Source organism: Myotis lucifugus, unplaced genomic scaffold (assembly GCF_000147115.1).
Source record: "Myotis lucifugus unplaced genomic scaffold, Myoluc2.0 scaffold_83, whole genome shotgun sequence".
NCBI classification, from domain to species: domain Eukaryota; kingdom Metazoa; phylum Chordata; class Mammalia; order Chiroptera; family Vespertilionidae; genus Myotis; species Myotis lucifugus.
In genome coordinates, this window is record NW_005871131.1 from 581,507 (window position 1) to 601,377 (window position 19,871).

Genomic DNA, 19,871 nt, shown 5'->3' on the forward strand with positions numbered 1-19,871 from the left:
CTTCCATAAAATAAAATACCTAAGCTCTGTGCCCAAATCAAATGGCTTCTCACCGCTACTGGTTCGCTGATCCTCCCATAAAGGGCCCCATCATACAATAAACTGTCTGGTTCCTACCACTCTGTGTGTCATAAAAGGCAGTCGGATGAACAATGCTGATGAATAAAGGGAAGGGGTCATCTCAAATGTATGTCTTAAAATTTTGCAGCTTCTGGGTCAAAATAAAGAACTTAACTGTATTTGATTGTTTTCTCTTTCTTTTGACAACTCACTAACATCAAAGTGGTTTTATTGTGTGTTTTTTAAAGACATAAACCTGCTAGGATAAACAGGAAAGGAGACAACATTCTATAAGCTACAATTCAGAATAGGGTCTAGAACAGTGATTCCCAAAGTGGGCGCTACCGCCCCCTGGTGGGCGCTGCAGCGATCCAGGGGGGCGGTGATGGCCACAGGTGCATTTGTTTTAACTTTTTTTGTATTACCTTTTTATTCTGAGTTCAATAAATAGTTTCATAATTTCAAACTTCAATGTTTCTAATTTACACCTTTCTTTACTATATTTTACAAAAAAGGTAGAAACATTAATACATATATCTTTCTGTTTAATTGCTATTAAAATTTTAAAAAAATTAATTTCCAGGGGGCACTGAGTAATATTTTTTCTGGACAGGGGGCGGTAGGCCAAATAAGTTTGGGAACCACTGGTCTAGAACTAACTCAGCAGATTAAAGACAAGTAAATCTAAGCTGACAGTGAAGAAAGCTAAGAATTGGCAGCAGCAAGTAGGGAGCAATTAGAGTTGGAAGAGAAATAGTTAAAACAAAAAGATTTGTTGTTGAACTTTAGGTCGTGCCCTCAGCTCCTCCACTCCACAGCTCAGGCCAACTGTCTCTTCCCCTCCCCTACATAAGATGAAATTTACCCTCCAGAGAGGGTAACACACAAGACCCCTGGCAGGAGGACACGGGAACTGGTGAAGGAATGCACGCAGTGTCCAAAACATGGTTTGCATATGGAATGTGAGACCCAGACCTTGTTTCTACTCTCCAGGCAAGGGACTAGAAGAGACTTCTTATGATAAGCCAGTGATGGCGAACCTTTTGAGCTCGGCGTGTCAGCATTTTGAAAAACCCTAACTTAACTCTGGTGCCGTGTCACATATAGAAATTTTTTGATATTTGCAAACATAGTAAATCAAAGACTTATATTTTTGATATTTTTATATATATTTAAATGCCATTTAACAAAGAAAAATCAACCAAAAAAATGAGCTCGCGTGTCACCTCTGACACGCGTGTCATAAGTTCGCCATCACTGTGATAAGCCCAAGAAGAAACACATAAATATATGGACTAGGTGTCCCCAACAAAGACCAGCCAGATCCACCCTATATGGAAGTTCAAGGTTGACAAGCCCCATCAACGCACTCAGAGCTTCAATCAGCTTTTTCTTTTAGTCTCCCATCCTTAAATATAAGCAACCAACCAAGAATAACAAGACATCTAAACATATGAAAGCTAGAGACTAAGACAGACAAAGCAAACAATTTGGAAAAAACAGATTAAGTGAGAAGAAAACTTCCCAAAACAAAGGGATAATTAACATCCTCTGACAAGAAAAACTATTGTGCCCGGCCCATGTGGCTCCGTGGTTGAGCACTGAACTATGAACAAGAAGGTCACAGTTCGATTCCAGGTCAGGGCACATGCCTGGGTTGCAGGCTCGATCCCCAGTAGGGGGCATGCCACAGGCAGCCAATCAATGATTCTCTCTTATCACTGATGTTTCTCTCTCTCTCTCTCTCCCTCCCTCTTTGAAATCAATAAAAAAAAGAAAAACTATTGCATCCTTAAAACAAGAATAATATGTTTATTAAAACCAAAATACTCAGAACAGAAATAGTTCTGGATATCAAAACTATGATATTAAAAATTGAAAACTCAAAAAAAGGTATGAAAGCCCTGACCAGGTCACTCAGTTGGTTAGAGCATCGACCCGATAACACCAAGTTTTGGGGTTTGATCTCTGGTCAGGGCGCATCAAATCAACGTCTGTCTGTCTGTCTGTCTGTCTGTCTCTCTCTCTCTCAAAATTAATTAATAATAAAAAGAAGAGTTGAAAGATAAAGTTTAAGAAATCTTCAAGACTAAGAAATGGAAATCAAGAAAAGCAGAGGTCTCATCCAGAACCCCAACATACAAATTCAAAAATCTTAGAAAAAGAAAACAGAGAAATAGAAGGAAATCAAAGAAGAAATTCAAGAGAACCTCCCCACAGAGAGGCACGAATGTCCAGAGAGAAGGTGCTCACTGAAAAGCCAGCATGTGAATGACGACAGGCCACACCATAGCTCGTCACTGTGAAACGTGGTAAGAGATTCTATAACCTTCCAGGAGGAAGTAAAAGGCAGGTCGGTCATCTATGAAAGATCAAGAAAAAGAATGGCCTTCAACTTGCCTCAAAGGTAGAGCAACACTGGAAGGTAGAAAACAACTAAGTAATATCTTCAAAACTGTTAAGTAACTTCTGACTCAAAATGCCACATTGAGCCAAACAATCAATCAAATCAGTAGAATGAAGACATTTTCAAACATGTAAAGCCTACAAAAATTTACCTCCCTTACATCACATTTCAGGAAGCTACTGAGAAACTGGCTCCATCAAAACCAGGGAGTAAACCAAGAAAGAGGAGGCCACAAGCTACACAAAACAGAAAGGGGAGAGTCAATTCCTTGGGTGGCACTGAAGGGCAGTTTCCAGGATTAAAACTGCACTGCAAGCCTAGAGAGCAACCCATCCAGGGAGAGAGAACAGAGGTTGCTAGGAGGGATATCTCTAAGAAAAATATTAGATAAGACAGATTTCCTATATCGGGGTGTCAGAATGGCCATGTACACGAGAAAAAGAAAACACAGCTAGAGAACATATTATATTTGAACCCCTCTACCCTAAAGCAACAGCAGCAGCAGCAACAACAAAACCCCTTAACTAGGAAGAAAATACCCAGGTCTAGCGGGACCGAGGAGACTCTGGACAATGGTACAGGGCGCTGTGTGAGTATTTGGCTCCAAACATGAACTATGACCCAGGCACGGGGACCCTGTGCTTGTGTTCTGTACAATCACCATCTCACTCAGGGCCCATTTACCAGGTGGGCGGAGCCAAAGCAACATATGCTAATGGGGGAACTTCAGACACCTGCAAAAGTGTCTGGTTGCATATTACATTCAAATTGTTTCAAAGTAACAAAGTTGTCATTTTACTGAAAATCAGAGTTTATGTTAGGCGTAGTTCATGCAAGAAAAAACTCGAGGGAACACTTGTTGACCATCTATACTCAAAGGAAAAGCCTTACCAAAAGATAAACAAATGAATGCATATTTATACATCTTAGATTAAAAGACTGCTTCATCAAAAAAATGATTCCCTGATTTATCTGACTTTCAATTAACCCACTAATTATCTGTCTGACAGAGTCAGATAAGGGAACATCTGCATATATTATTCATGTCTTTCCCATCTCTCAAATAAATTGTTTCATAAAGTGGGGGAATGACAGATTTCCTAATGTGATTGCCTTTGTGGAAATAGTTATGGCAGGCTACTGGAAGGTGTGGGAAAAACCAGCAATAAAACCAAGAAAATTAAGCTATGAAAAACAAGGCAATTAAAAAAGGAACCAATCATAAAATATTGCAGTACTAAGCTATGAATAATATCAGCATGCATGTGATAATATACTTAATTCAGAGTTAACCAAAAATTATAATATAACTCTACTAGAAAGAAGAGGTGGGGGTAAGACAGAGGAGAAAGGTAATATAAAATAGCTAAGTGTTCATTTACCATAATATAGAACCAATAGACATATTTGAAATGAATGATTCAAAAAACAGCATGTTATTTTGGAAATGAGAAGGGTAACTACCAGAAAAACTGTAGGAAGAGTAGAAGGGCCTGCTGTCGGAAGGGGGAGTGGAAAGGGACAGGACAGGACAGAGAACTGTTTTGTTTTGTTTTTTTATTTTTTAAAAAATATATTTTATTGATTTTTTTACAGAGAGGAAGGGAGAGGGATCAAGAGTTAGAAACATTGATCAGCTGCCTCCTGCACACCCCCTACTGGGGATGTGCCTGCAACCAAGGTACATGTCCTTGACCGGAATCGAACCTGGGACCCTTCAGTCCGCAGGCCGACGCTCTATCCACTGAGCCAAACCGGTTAGGCTGAGAAGTGTTGTTTTATGTTCTAAGCTTTTTACTGCTGTTTGGGTTTGTAAGCCATGTGCATGGTTTTATTTTGATAAATAAATTATTTATTATTATGCTAAAAATATAATTATTTTGATAGAGTAGTTTTAAATAAGTTTAACAATTTTTTCCACTGAATATTTTTTCATATTATTGAACCATCAAAAATCATTATGAACTACAATTTTAAATTCATATTTCAGTTAATAAAAAATAAAACTGATAAACTTTAAATAATTAACAAATTAGCTTCTGCAGTGAATGGATTTTTCCTTGGACCATTTGATTACAATCAACAAGATGCTTATTTGGGTTGAGTGGGTGGGTTGACTTCAGAGCACTCATCACAAAAAGCACAGGAAGCAGTGGCTGCGAGGGGTGGAGAGGTCGGTCCGGGTTCTCACCTCAGGGAAGCACCTCTGGGGAGCAGCTTCAGCACCACACTGTTTGAGGTAGTCGGCCCAATCAAAGTCCTGGCCAGGGTAGCCTAGGTAGAGACAGGAGAACAATGCCAGTCGGAGAAGACAAATATCACATGATCTCACTCATTTGTGGAATATAATGAACAACATAAACTGATGAACAAAAGTAGATACAAAGACAGAGAAGCATTGAACAGACTGTCAAACCTCAGAGGAAAGGCAGGGGAGGGGCTGGGGAGGTAAGAGATCAACCAAAGGACTTGAATGCATGCATACAAGCATAACCAATGGACATGGACACTGGGGCGGTAGGGGCATGTCCTGGGGGGTGGGCGTGGCCGGGGAAGGGTTGATGAGGAGAAAGGAGAAATATATAATACTTTAAATAATAATTACAAACAAACAAATAAACAAACAAACAAAAACAATGATTCACATCACAAAAGCATGCCTGGCTTTATTGCTCTGCCAAATGTGCACCCACAACTTCTAATTTTGCTAATTTGGGGACTCTAATCATTCTAGAGATGGGGGTAAAAACACTTTATAAATCCAAAGCATTGTTTGTTTATTTTATAAAACAGAGCAAATGTGGTCAAACTACATGACAATATAATTCTTTGGATAAGTTTTTAATTTCAAATGAGGCATTTATTTTGAGCAATATTTTATATGATTAATTACTGACAATTTACAAAAAAATTTAAGACAGTTATAACTGGATTTGATTTGTACCAATAAATCCAATCTTATCATCAATCCTATTATGACTTAGGCTCTAAAGGAGACAGCAGTACTATGTAATCAGCTAAGACTTTTTTCTTTCATAAAGCTGTTTCCTTAAACATATCTTAGCTCCTACGAATATGATGTTCTTGACTATGATTCATGCCCTACAGAATTTCAATGCTCTTATAACCTGAATCATGAATTCTTTTAGAAAAAAAGTTGAACTTGCCTCTCCACTTAAATCTACCAGGTTCTGGGGAGAAGTCTCTGCATCTGTGTGCAAGGAGCTGGGCTGCGCCTGCTGTGTCTGAGGCCTCTAGGCTCTGCAGAGCTCACAGGTACAAAGCAAGCTACTCAAGACTATGCCAATCCTACAGCCAAACAGCCCCTGCAATCGCTTCTGCCCAACTGAGACTGGTATCATGTTCTACCTCTGCCTCCACCTCAATTCCTCACAGTAAATTATCTGCCATTTTCAATGAGATATTCCACTACTTTCCTTCTATTTACAAAGACAGTTGAGTTGTCTATAACAGTGCTGAAAGCCCAATAGCTTTAATCATGGGTTCTCCTTTTCACGAAAGTCAGCAGGCAGGATAAAGAACTTGGGATGCACAGAGCCTTCCTGAAAAACAAGAACTTGCTCTTGCAGATGTGCCCCTCACCCCATCCCACCAGGCAGGCTCTCCCAGTCTGTTCACTGACGAAGGAGGACCTGGGAGGCTCTGTTACTGTTCTCCCTCTTGCTCCTTGAAGGAAATGTGTTGGACCCCCTAGTGACAAGCCCAATGTCTGGTTCATAGCAAACATTCCATAATGTTTGCTGGATGAAAGAAAACTGAATGGAAGGCAAAAGCTCTGAGCTTATGACTCCTGCTCGCACACAGGGCACTCCCAGCCCCATGCTCCAGCAGTCAGCATTTAGCTGGCCTTCACTAGAAGCCTATAAAAAAGGATGGAGAGTCTGCCAACAAATCTCGTTTGCTGATAGAAAACTCAGAAAAATGTCTGACACTTCCAGATATTCCAAGTTAAAAAATATTAAAAATTTCATTCAAGCTTAACGAAGTCATATTTATAAGTTTTGATTAAAGGGTCAAAGATTATATTTTGCAAAGCTGCAAATACCAGAACATGAGCTGCTATTTTCCTATCTACTACCCCTCTATGTCCTACTCTTGACCATAAACCTCTCTTTGGATCTGAACAGTCTCCCTCTAAGATAAGGCCCAGATACCTAAAAATCACCAATAATATACCTCCGAGCTCTGGCTCTCACATCTCTTCTCATAAATCAGCTCTCAGCATCCACTGCACAAACTATCCCCACCCTTCTGTGACCTCCCAACAGAAACAAGATGGAAGGAACTAAGGAACCCACATGGAACCCCAGGTTGTCATGAAGATGCATTTGTCACGGTAGGACAGAACAGACTTCATTTAGAGCTTAACAATTTATAACTTTCAAGTATGTAAATATATGGATCCTAGGCCTTCACTTATACTTGTCCTGGGCTCCGAAATGTTAAGGAGAGGCTGGGGCATGAAGAGAGAAAGGGACAAGAGATGCAGGTAACGTATCTGATAAATCTCATTTCAAAGGAAAGTTCCTGATAACCAATTCAGAACAGAACGAATGAATACCAGGAGGGGGTGTGATGTGTAAACCATTCTTCAGACTCCACTGCACAGGGAAAATACCAGGACTGTCAACATGACACACAAAGGATCGCCTTGCATGATTCTCTGGTCGCAAATCATCCATTTCCACCAGAAAGTACTTCTCGTCAAAAACCTGTACATACAATTGATAAAATAAAAGAATAGTTTTATGTGTATGTGCCCATGCACGCATGTATGTGCATGCACACATGTACACACACACACACACTCACATACACACATACATACACATGTCATTTCCTTGGCACAACTGAACATGTTACAAAAGTTTATAGCTATGCCCTGGCCAGGTGGCTTGGTTGGTTGGAGCATTGTCCCATACACTAAAAAGGTTGCATGCTCAATTCTCGGTCAGGGCACACACCCAGGTTGCAGGCTCAATCCTGGTCGGGTACATACAGAAGGCAACAGTTTGATGTTTCTCTCTCTCTCTAAAAATCAATGAAAACATGTGCTTGGATGTGATTTTTTAAAAAAAAGTTCTTAACTATAATGGGTATTAACACTACTACTTACACACTCAATAAATGTTTTCTGTGTCAGACACTATTTTAATTGAATGCTTTAATTAATCAGATTTAATCTTCCTAACAATCTAACGAGGTAGGCACTATTATCAACTCCATTTTGCAGATAAAGAAACTAAGTTTAAAAACAGGTTAAGCCATGTGTCTCAGTAGTTAGAGCATTAGCCGGCACACCAAAGGGTCGAGGGTTCGATTCCTGGTCAAAGGCACGTATCTGGGTCGCAGGTTTGTTCCCTGGCCCCAGTCAGGAAGCATGTGGCAGGCAACCAATTGATGTTTCTCTCTCTCTCTCTCTCTCTCACTCCCTCCTTCATTCCCTCTCTCCCTCCCTCCCTTCCTCCCTTGCCCCCTCTCTAAAAATTAATGGAAAAAATATCCTCAGATGAGAAGTAAAAAAAAATGAAATAAAATAAACTCAAAAAATAAAAAAATAAAAAAAGAGGTTAAATAACTTGCCCCGTGTTACATAGCCAGGAGCAAGCAGGAACTAGCAGAACCTGGATTCAAATGGTTCCAAACAAAATTTAGTTTAGGCTTACTGAGGAGTCAACTGGACCAGTATATTCGATTTTAAGATCCTAGCCTAGTTTCAAATGCCAAAGAAGTTGTATGAACCTCCTCTGGCTCCTCACCACCCCACAGCCTTCAGACTCTAGTTACAGTCTTCTGACATCATTGCAGGGTCAGAATTCCTCCCCATTCTAAGAATGATTCTTTTTCCAAGGCAAAGAAACTTTCAATCTTACCAGGTTGGATGACTCAGCATCAAAGCAACTATTCCTCTAGTTGTGCACGACTTTTGGTTCTACTTTCAGTAAATGGGGTTTTTCAACTGAAATTCTCTCCTTTATGGCCTCAGTTCTAATAACCGAGTAACTGGGCCTTGACACCTGCCCAGTTCTTGTGGCTACTCCTAACAAGAGCCTTACTTTTGTCAGTCTTTCAAAAGATTAAAGTCGGAACCTAGAATCCATGGCTGGGCAATCCAAGTGGCAGGTCCCGTGATACTGATCACCTGCTGCCCATACATCTCCTGCACCTGGCTGGACACCAGTGACACTGCCGCCTCCAGGCTTTTCAGGTACCACGGCTCACCTGCCGGCTGACTCTCCTCTATTACAGGCAGGCCTGCCCCCCCCCCCCCCCCGCCAAAACATGCCCCTCTACTCTGGTGCCTGCGCTTTGGTTGGCTGGGGCAACCAATCTCCAAAGAAGGAAGAGGCCATAGAGAACTGGGCAGGAGAACCTGAAACCAAAATACTACTAATTTCCTAACTAACCCAGTCACCCTGACTATTGCTTACCACAGATATGTGCCTCACGATAGTGACATTGACAACTGTAGCAGGCGAGATCCCAAAAGGAGACCAGGGATCCACAGCTTCCTAGTTTCATATTACAGAGAATGAATGTGTACCCGATCACTTGTTTGTCCTGAAATGCAAACACCAAGAGGGAATAAGAACATAGTATTTTCACATTAATTTTACACTCATATATAACTGAATACTACCCTTAGTTAATTAAAATAATGGACCTGTCCAACTTCTGGTAAAGAACCTAATCCTATCATTTCCTTCCCTGGAAAACATTATTCAGGAATAAAACCACAGGAGGCACTCCTACTCTCTACATCTTAAACACAAAGGCTATCTGACAGAAAAACAAGTTTAGTTGATAACAAGTCAAAACTATATAGTTAAGCGTAGGAAAAATTCCTTCACTTTGAAGGGATTAAGAAGTACAAATTACCAGTTATAAAACAGTAACAGGGATGTAGAGATCAGCATAGGAAATATAACAATAATATTATTATAACTCTGTACGGTGTTAGATGGGTACCTTATTGGGGGGATCACTTTGTAAGTTACATAAATGTCTAACACTATGTTGTATACCTGAAACTAAGGTAATATTGTGTCAGCCATAATTGGAAATTTAAAAAAAAATTTTTTTAAGGGTAGAAAAAGCTCAAAATGCTCTAAGAGGTCTTTGGGAGAAAACCTAGACTATTTTTAGAAGAAGAAAAGGATGAACATCACTCCAGCCTTCAGACCTCTTCCCTCCTTCGGACGCCACAGCACTCTGACTCCAGGGGTTATTTTATGCCCTGCGCCTCCCTCAGACTGTTTCACTCGTTTTGGTTTTTACCTTAAATAAGTAAGATGGTAATGGCTCTTCCTCTTCCTCTTTCACTTTGGCCAAGATCTCTTGCCACTCAGTTTCATTTTTCAGATGCCTGATGGCTTTAGTAAAACAAGACAGATAACTTTAAATAACTACAGAATACACGTATCAGTAACTATTGTGAAAGCATTCACATAAATAAAAAATCACTTTCCACTGGGAAAGAAAAGGATTCAAGCCCACTTATACCATCTTCTCTCCTCGGTTCAGAGCTTTGGGAGTAAAGTACGGTGCAAACACCTACAGTGAGATCAAGGACTGCTGTAGTCCACAAAATAACATAATACAACATCCAAACTGGGGCACATAATAATAAATGCAAATTGATTTACACAGTAACTCCAGTTATAATATCTTAATCGACAATCTGCTTTGAACTCAAGATCTGTCCCACTCCGATACCTATATGAATGCTACCTAGGGAATTTTTCTTTAATTTTGGTAAGAGGTCAGTATCAGGTGAGGCAGAAATCTATGATATGCATACCTTATAGATTTCTGCCTCACCTGATACTGACCTCTTACCAAAAGCAATAAAACGAAAAGAATAATAGGTGTTTAGCTTAACTCCCTATATGTTTTTCAATATCTCTATTATGCAAAGTAATAAAGGCTTTTATAATATGCAGAATAATGCTTTTCTCAGCCTCATAAATATTAATAAAAACATATTATAACAATAATATAATAGTTAAAAGAAAAATGTTATATTTCTCTTCACCTAATGGGGGCTGAAGTTCATATCCTTGTTGAGCTGCCCAACCAACATGATGAAGAAACGGATCCAAGTAATACAACCAAAGTTCAAAATTGTCAGAACTTTCAAGTCCTTCATAGCGTAGCTTCAGCCTTCCCCCAATGTTTTCTACTACAGTAACAATCCAAGTGCTTAGCGTGTCCTGGAAAGCTTGACATTCCAGCCTAGAGCCTGGAGCAATGAGATCTAAAGGGTTCCTCCCGTTACGGAGCTGTAGGTAAAAAAGGAGACAATATTACATAAGAGAAATTAACATAATATTCTAAAAAGTCAAGTTTAAATAACCTCAAACAAGCCTTTATATTTTTACCCATTCAAAGTCAGTGATACTGAATTGTCTAATATCATAAAAGAACCTATAGTATTATCTGTAGGTGATATAAAATGTTTGTCTTAAAAAAAATCTGCCTATAATGCAATAAAACTATTCTAACAGATCTCTGCCTTGAGGATTATGTTAGATAGCTTAATCTAGTAAGGATTTTAAAAATATCATCATTAGTCTCTGATTGTTGTAAAAGCAAATATGATCATCAAAGAAAAAAAACAACAAAAGTCGAAATACCTCACAATCCCACCTTTAAAAAGAAAAACACAATAAACACTTTGGCACACACTCTCTGAAACTGGGTTTTCTACACACAAGTCTGTGTCTTTCACTCTCTCATTTTTTTTAATAGGAACACTGTAAACTGTTTTTCAATTTGTGTCTGTCACTTAATAAATCATAGCTATCTTTCTATAATAGCACATACAAATCTTCCTCATTGTTTTATTATTTTTAATCCTTGCTCGAGGATATTTTTCCACTGATTTTTAGAAAGAGCGGAAGAGAGAGGGAAAGACAGAGAGAAACATCAATGTGAGAGAAACACATCAATTGGTTGCCTCCTGCACAAGCCCTGACCAGGGTCTAGGCTGGAGAGGAGCCTGCAACCGAGGTACTTGCCCTTGACCAGAATCAAACCCAGGACTTCGGTCTGCAGGCCAACTCTCTATCTACTGAGCCAAACCGGCTAGGGCTTCCTCATTATTTTAAACGGTTGTATTGCTATCCAGTATTACAAATGGGCAGTGATTGATCCACTTATCTACGGATGGCACTTAGGTTGTTTCTGATGTTTTTACTCATTTCACAATGTTCTTAAGAACACAGTGCTTTCACACTGATAGAAAGGAAAAGTTTAAGTCTCACTCTCTAGATATATATTAAAAGCTACAATAAAGAATAAAGAGGAATGCTAATTCCAACATTATTACATAATCAATTCTTAATATTCAAACTTACATTTTTTCTAATAAGAACTGCTCTGTGACACTTGCATATTCTTATTATGCAAATGAACATGGGAACAAGTGGAGGAACCACATTCACAGCTAAAGATAAAATGGCAGAATCAAGGTCAATGTACAGAAGAATATTTATTAATTCATTTGTTCATGATTTCATGCATTTGCTCAAATTTTACTGAGTCTTTAACATGTACCAAGTCCTAGCTAAACATAATGAAATGAGTCAGGTTAAGCAAAGCTTTCCTAGATATGACACCAAAGCACAAGCAAAAAAAAGAAAAAACAGATAAAATGGACTACATAAAAATAAAAAATGTTTGTGCTGTAAATGATATCAAGAAAGTGAAAAGATAATCCACAGAACTGGAGATAATATTTGAAAATTATTTATCTGATCTAGACTTGCAACTAAAATTCATAAGAAACTCTTACAACTCAATAATTAAAAGACATAACCCGCCCTGACCGGTTTGGCTCAATGGATACAGCGTCAGCCTGCAGACTCAAGGGTGCCAGGTTCGATTCCGGTCAAGGGCATGTACCTTGGTTGTGGGCACATCCCCAGTAGGGGGTGTGCAGGAGGCAGCTGATCAATGTTTCTCTCTCATCGATGTTTCTAACTCTCTATCCCTCTCCCTTCCTCTCTGTAAAAATCATAAAATATATATTAAAAGACATAACCCAATTTAAAAAGGGACGCCCTGGCAAAGGTGGCTCAGTTGATTGGAGAGTAATCTCCTATACCAAAAGGTTGTGGGTTCAATTCCCAGTCAGGGCACATACCTAGATTGTGGGTTCAATCCCTGGCTGGGGCACCCACAAGAGGCAACCAATATATGTTTCTCTCTCTCTCTCTCTCTCTCTCTCTCTCTCTCTCTCTCTCTTCCTTCCTCTCTCTCAAAAAAAGCAATAAAAAACATATAAATATATAAACAAATAAATAATTAAAATTTTTAAAATGGGCAAAGACATTTCTCTAGAAAAAGATACACAAATGGCAAATAAGCACTTAAAAAGATGCTCGACACCCTCAGTCATTAGGGAAATAGGTGACTTCCCTAAATCCAAATGAGGTACTACTTTATGCTCACTAGAATAGCTATAACCAAAAAGAGAATATAAGTGTTGTCAACGATGTAGAGAAATTGGAAACTTCATACATTACATTTTGCAATTGCACAAAGTAACAAAAAATAATTTAGAAATGTCATAACCAATAAACTGATTTTTATAAAAACAAGAAATCTATGATTACTAACAAGCTCAAAACCTACAATAATGTAAAAGGACTGCTGAAAGCAAGTAGGTGGTAGAAGTACTACAGATCTACTACTGTCTTCTGACTACTGTCTTCTGATTGTCTTGCCCAGCCAGTGTGGTTCAGTGGTTGAGTGCCAACTTATAAATCAGGAGGTCATGGTTTGATGCCCAATCAGGGCACATGCCAGTGGGGGACATGCAGGAGGAAGCAGATCAATGGTTCTCTCTCATCAATGATGTTTCCATCTCTCTCTCTCCCTTCTCTGAAAGCAAAAAAATATGTATTTTTTAAAAGGGAGAGAGTCTCAAGTCACCTGGTGTGGGAGTTACAAATGCTCATCCTCAAGCAGAGTCAACACCTGCTCTGTTACAGAGTGAGAGCACCAAAACACCAGCTACATAACAGCATTTGGAAAACTAGATTTTTATGTGTTAGCAACTAATTCAGAATACTTTAGGCACTGAGCAAGCCGGCAGTTTGTAACCTCTGAGGATAATATGCTTAAACCTCCCAGTACACATGCCTGTGTCTTTAATAATAATGCCTATTTGCCTTGGGGGTAGTAAATGAGCAACCAATTTTAAGATTCCTTAGACAGGAAATCTCACTGAAGACTGGAAGGGTTTTCCACACTGATCCTGCCGCGATCATACTCACGCCCTCTAGCAGCGGGACAGGAGGACTACACGCTTCCTTCAGAGTCTGCCGCAGGAACTCCTCCCAGTCAGACACCTTGTCTCTGATGCCTAGAGGAGGGAATAAAATGAAAGATTACTCATAATAGCCAGCCATGGAACACAGAGAAACTAACTAAATAGAATACAGATCATTAAACCAGTGGAAATGGTTTAGAGGTATGTCATTTTAGTATCAAAGAGTCCAACAATTACTTCTTTGAGAGCTTAAGATAAAAATTTGCCTGACTGACCAGCATGACTCAGTGGCTAAGTGTCGACTTATGAACCAGGAAGCCAGGGTTTGATTCCCGGTCAGGGCACATGCCTAGATTGCAGGCTCGATCCCCAGGAGAGGATGTGCAGGAGGCAGTCAAAAAAAAACCCTCCTAGATAAAGCTACAACTGAATAGTTTAGTAGGAGTTGTATGCAAAACAAGGACAATTATCCAAAAGGTACCTAGTTTATTTTTTATTATGGGAATTTTCAAATATATATTAAAGTAGAGAAAATAGTATAATGAATCATCTTGTATCCTAGGTTCAACAACTGTAACTTCATGGTTAATCTTTTCATCTAGATCTGGAGAAGTTAGCAAACTACAACATGTGGGCTGAATTCAGCTTGCTGAAATAAAGTTTTATTGAAACACAGCTATGCTTGCTTGTTTACATACTGTCTGTGGCTGCTTTCACACTGCAAAGGTAGAGGTGGGCAACTGTTACAGAAACCGCATGGCTAGTAAAACCTAAAACTTTTACTATCTGAACCTTTACAGATACTTTGCCAACCCCTGATCTATACCTTTACACACTCCACCCCCACCCAACCAATCCCTGATATTATATAATTTCATCCAATATAATCTCAGTATATATTTACAAAAGAAAAGAACTTTTTACATAACCACCCCTTAAACAATTAGCAATAATTCCTTAACATCAAATATATATAGCCCATGTTCAAATTTTCTGAAACGTCTCAAAAATGATTTTTTCAATTTGCTGTCAAATCAGGATCCAAATGAGATCTATATTACAAATGGTTGATGTATCACCTGAATCTCTTTTAATCTGTATGTTCCTTCTCCTCCCCTGCAACCCCCGGTCTCTCTGTTTATCTTGCCACATATTTCTTGACTCAGCCTTTTATGCTATACAGAGTTTTTCTGAATCTGCTTTTCCTGCTTGCCTCCTTGTGGTAACCAGTTGTTGTTCTACTGACCTCTATATTTTCTATAAAATTGGTAGGCTTGATCAAATTTAGATTTGACTCTTGGAGGAAAGGGAGCAAGAATCATATATATAAAAAGCCAGCAACCGGAACACCATAACAACCAGAACGACCAGTCACTATGACGCTCACTGCGGCCAGTGAACGGCCAGATCTGGCTGGCCAACCACCCATGGCCCTTCCCCCAGGCCACTGGCCCCCAATCGGCCCACTGCTCACAGCCCCTCCCCACGTCTGGCCCCACCCCCAATCGGCCCCACCCCACCCCAATTGGGGGCGGGGCCCGCCAGCCAATTGCCCTTGGCCCCTCCCCCCAGCCAGCCCAGCCCTGATCGGGGCGGGCCGGCTAACTAACCTCCCACCGTCTCCTCCTCCCCGACAGGCCCAGCCCAGATCCGCCCCGATTGGGGCCAGGCCGGGTGGACCCCACCCATGCACGAATGGTGCACTGGGCCTCTAGTATTTCATAAGTGGAGTTACATCCTTCCATCAAGAGGCATATTCTGTCTGCTTGTCTCTCCTTTTGTGATGTCAGTGGTTTTTAATAGTCACTACACAGATATATTCATTCATTGGGGGCTACAAACGGTAATTTTCTATCACCCCTCCTTCGCTTACTAAGCAATATGCTACTTCTATAAAGAAAAAATTCTCCCCGTCAACTGTGTGATTACCAGAAGGTAACTTTTTCATCTCATGGCACACATAAACTAATTATTAAAATTCTGTGGCACAGAATTCTGTATTTTTTGCTGACCTGAAAAAAATGGTTATCATTTTTATTTATTCACACCAGATGGCTACTGTTGTACTGGCAGTTATTTTTAAATTTGGCAATCTAAGGGACAAGAGATCAGTGCCCCTGACTAAATAGTCAGGTGTTGCATGTTTTAACAATTCTTGTGGAACACCGGTTGAAAATCGCTGCCCTAAGGTATTAAAGTTCACAAAAAGAAGGCAGGATATATGCTTAATTGTCTTTATACTTCCCCTGTATTTACCAGCCTTCAAAATTATCAGCATATTTCCATCATCCAAAAGTGATGATGAGAATTTTGTTTAAAAGTTCCATTATAAAATTATAGACTAAGTCACATCTGATATGGTTCAGGCCATTGCAGCTCTTATACCACTGATGCTCAACTGCCTTCTCTTTACCCAGAGGGAATCTCTTCAGGTTGGCAAACTGTCCCTCTGGGAATTCGACCGGGGGACCGGGAGTTCAACCACTCGCTATGATGTGCACTGACCACCAGGGGGTGGCACGGAACATGGCGGGTGTCAGTGACACAGCGCTGGCAGCGGGCAGCAGTGGAGGCGCTGCTGGCCCCGATGGGCCCCAACGAGAGTGGGACCGTGGTGGGATGGTGGAGCAGGTGAGGGGGCGGCGCCAGGCCATGGCAGGGTGCCAGGTGAGGCTGCAGGGCTGTGAGCCTGGGGGCGCGAGCTGGGGCCCGATCCCCACAGACCACCCCGAGGGACCCCACCCATGCATGTATTCGTGCACCAGGCCTCTAGTATCAGCATAAGAGGTTGAAAGAAAAACATATTAAGGTCTGGTATTTTCATAAATCTGCAGTCTCTCCTCCCTTTCTCCACTTTTATATGACTCCTCTCTCTTTTGTCCTTCTGTCTTTGTCTTACTGAATTTGGATTCTACTCCCAGTAGGCTTTTATCTGGAAGAAAGCCTCAGTTAGTTCATAGGTCTCAGATCACTTGTGGGTGAGAGGAGAGAGGACAATCAAGTCAAAAAAGAGAATCAATCTGGCCCAATGCACCTAAAGACATCCTCAAACTCAGAGAGCCTCACAGTCTTACAGAACGATAAGTGATGCTCCCTATGAGTGTCACAAAAACATGAGGCTTTATGGAGCACAGAAAATAATTTTAAAAGATAAGAGAATGTGCATTATTCTTTATAAATATTTTCCTTCAAAATGCTAAACCAAAAAAAAGTTAGAAAAACCTTATGTGTATGGGAGACTGAAAGCCTCAAGGTTATGGACAAGATGCTCGGCCAGCGTGACTCGGTGGTTGAGCGTTGACCTATGAACCAGAAGCTCATGGTTCAATTCCTGGTAGGGGCAAGTGCCCAGGTTGTGGGTTCAATCCCCAGTGTGGGGCATGCAAAAGGCAGCCAATCAATGATTCTCTGTCATCACTGATGTTTCTGTCTCTCTCTCCCTCTCCCTTCCTCTCTGAAATCAATAAAATACTTATTTTTAAAAAAGATTACGGACGAGATTTCCTAAAGCAATATCCTATTATGTCATGATAGGAAGTATTTTATTACCTTCCGGGGCTTCGAGGGTCTTCTTATTCTGCTCACACCACCCAATGGGGTAAAGGTCAGCCTTCCTGATGTCACACCAGAAGTCCGCTCTCCGGTCCTCTCCATAGCCATCGTAGCGGAGGAGGAGCAGCTGCTCACAGGTAGTAATGATGGTGGCAACCCAGTAGATTTCAGGATCTTTTTTCACAATCACCTCCAGTTTCATCCCAGGAGCAAATCCATTTTGCAAACGTGTGTCCACCTGAACAGGGAAATGTTATTAACTACCAGACAAGTATCTCAAATGAGTATTTCTTTGGCTGACATTCTTTTTAAGACTTAAATTCTGCCCTGACCGGTTTGGCTCAGTGGATAGAGAGTCGGCCTGCGGACTGAAAGGTCCCAGGTTCGATTCCGGCCAGGGGCATGTACCTTGGTTGCGGGCACATCCCCAGTGGGAGGTGTGCAGGAGGCAGCTGATCGATGTTTCTCTCTCATCGATGTTTCTAACTCTCTATCCCTCTCCCTTCCTCTCTGTGAAAAATCAATAAAATATATTTTTAAAAAACAAACAAAAAAAACCTTACGATTCTGAAGTACTAAATGCAATAAAATCCTCTCAAGGGAAACCCGAGAAATTCCAATTCTAACTCATAGGAATGACCCAAACAAAGCAGGGAACAGCAATGCTGTCCTGTTCCATCTCAGTAGAACTCAGTATTTTCACCACCATCAGTCTATTATGATCACAGAAATGTTTTCTAGTAAATAAATACATCACTAAATGTTCACCATTTTAACAGCTTAATATTTGACATGTTAAGCTGTCAGGAGTGATTTCTAGATCATTCTAGAGAAAATTTATGACTCTAGAAAAGAGATGGGATAAAAATAAATTATAATAATAAAAAATTATTATGTCATGTACCATGTGTAGGGAGCTATACCTCCCAGTTAGCCTGGGAAACACTCTATGTTCACACTTGTCCTTGAATAATAATTAAAAATGCCCCTTTCTCCCTCAAAAGTGTCCTAATTTAGATAAAAAATTATATGGTCACAAAGGTATGGGTTAGCAATTTTAGGACTACTGCATGTGTATACTAAGATTAAAGAAATCAATATATTGTAGATGATGAGAGACAGGTTTCTGATGTGGGAGAAAGAAGTGAAAATAAGGAAGGGGGAAGAAGAGAATGAATCTTGTGGTGCTGAATTGGAATTAAGGTATCAGAATGAGGTCATGATTATAGACCAGCCGTGGGCAAACTACGGCCCGCGGGCCGGATCCGGCCCGTTTGAAATGAATAAAACTAAAAAAAAAAAAAAGACCGTACCCTTTTATGTAATGATGTTTACTTTGAATTTATATTAGTTCACACAAACACTCCATCCATGCTTTTGTTCCGGCCCTCCGGTCCAGTTTAAGAACCCATTGTGGCCCTCGAGTCAAAAAGTTTGCCCACCCCTGTTATAGACATACAGAAAGACAAATAGAAAGAAATGCAGAAAAAAGTATAGATGTCTATGTATGTATGTGTTAACATAGATCTATCTCCTAGCTCTGTGAACTGACAGACAGTAGAAGTAATGATACTCAGTAGCAATAGCAAACTTAGTTTTTAAATATTGATTTCTAAATAGCATCCTCCAATAAAAAAGAACAAAGGCTCCAAGGAGAAATAATTGATCCAAATTCCGGGGTAAGGAAAACACAGTAGGAGCCTGGAATATCTTGTGATGCCAAAAAGTATGGAAATGCTCCAAAAATGATGGGGGCATTTGGAAAGAACATGAGAGCCAATTAAAAGGATCTTCCAATGGACACATGTGGGACAATTTGAGCAATAAAATAAATGAGGTTAGCAGATTATAACCCATCGATTTACATGGATATCCATGAGCTCATACTGTTAAAAATAATTAAGAGAAGAAGGAACAGAAATTCCTTAGAGTAGACCAATTAATAAAAATAGGGGGAAATGATGGAAATAGAAAATCAACTTTAGACAAACACCACAGAAGTAAACACTGCAGGCAAGAATCATGAGTCAGTGCTAATATTACTATGATGACTATGATATTTACATAATCTCAAAGGTTCTTCCTGCAAGATTCTTATTCTACAAAGGGGAAAACAGTAACATTACAATGAAGAAATCTGGCGGAAACTACCCTAAGTGATCAAAGTTAACATCACCAGTCTGAAAACATCAATATCATACACCCTTGATATCATAAAACAAAAAAAGCACAAAATCATTTTTATGACATTTTTGCCAAATCTGCATAAACTCGAACTAAGCATGAGAAAAACGAAACCTAAATTGTGGAATCTATACTAACAAAAGGGTAATATGCTAATTAGACAGGAGACCTTCCGGGAGACCTTCCGGACATCCTTCCAGACAAAGCCATGGTGGCGGGCTGAGGCAGAGGTAGTTAGGGACTATCAGGGCCAGGAGGGAGGGCAGTTGGGGGTGATCAGGCTGGCAGGGGAGGCAGTGAGGTGAGCAGGCTGGCATGGGGGCAAGAAGGGGTGAGCAGGCAGCGGGGAAGGGAAGCAGTTGCAGGTGA

The 19,871-nt window shown here is 40.2% G+C and overlaps 1 protein-coding gene across 1 annotated transcript in view; it reads right to left on the reverse strand.

The window, feature by feature from the left end:
- The window catches only part of SFMBT1 (Scm like with four mbt domains 1), an 89,759-nt gene that overhangs the window by 17,304 nt on the left and 52,584 nt on the right, over positions 1–19,871 (reverse strand). The window contains 8 exon segments of the mRNA XM_023755678.1: positions 4,659–4,741; positions 7,050–7,200; positions 8,947–9,000; positions 9,002–9,049; positions 9,767–9,861; positions 10,524–10,770; positions 13,771–13,859; positions 17,316–17,556. Coding sequence (XP_023611446.1) covers positions 4,659–4,741; positions 7,050–7,200; positions 8,947–9,000; positions 9,002–9,049; positions 9,767–9,861; positions 10,524–10,770; positions 13,771–13,859; positions 17,316–17,556 — 1,008 coding nt within the window.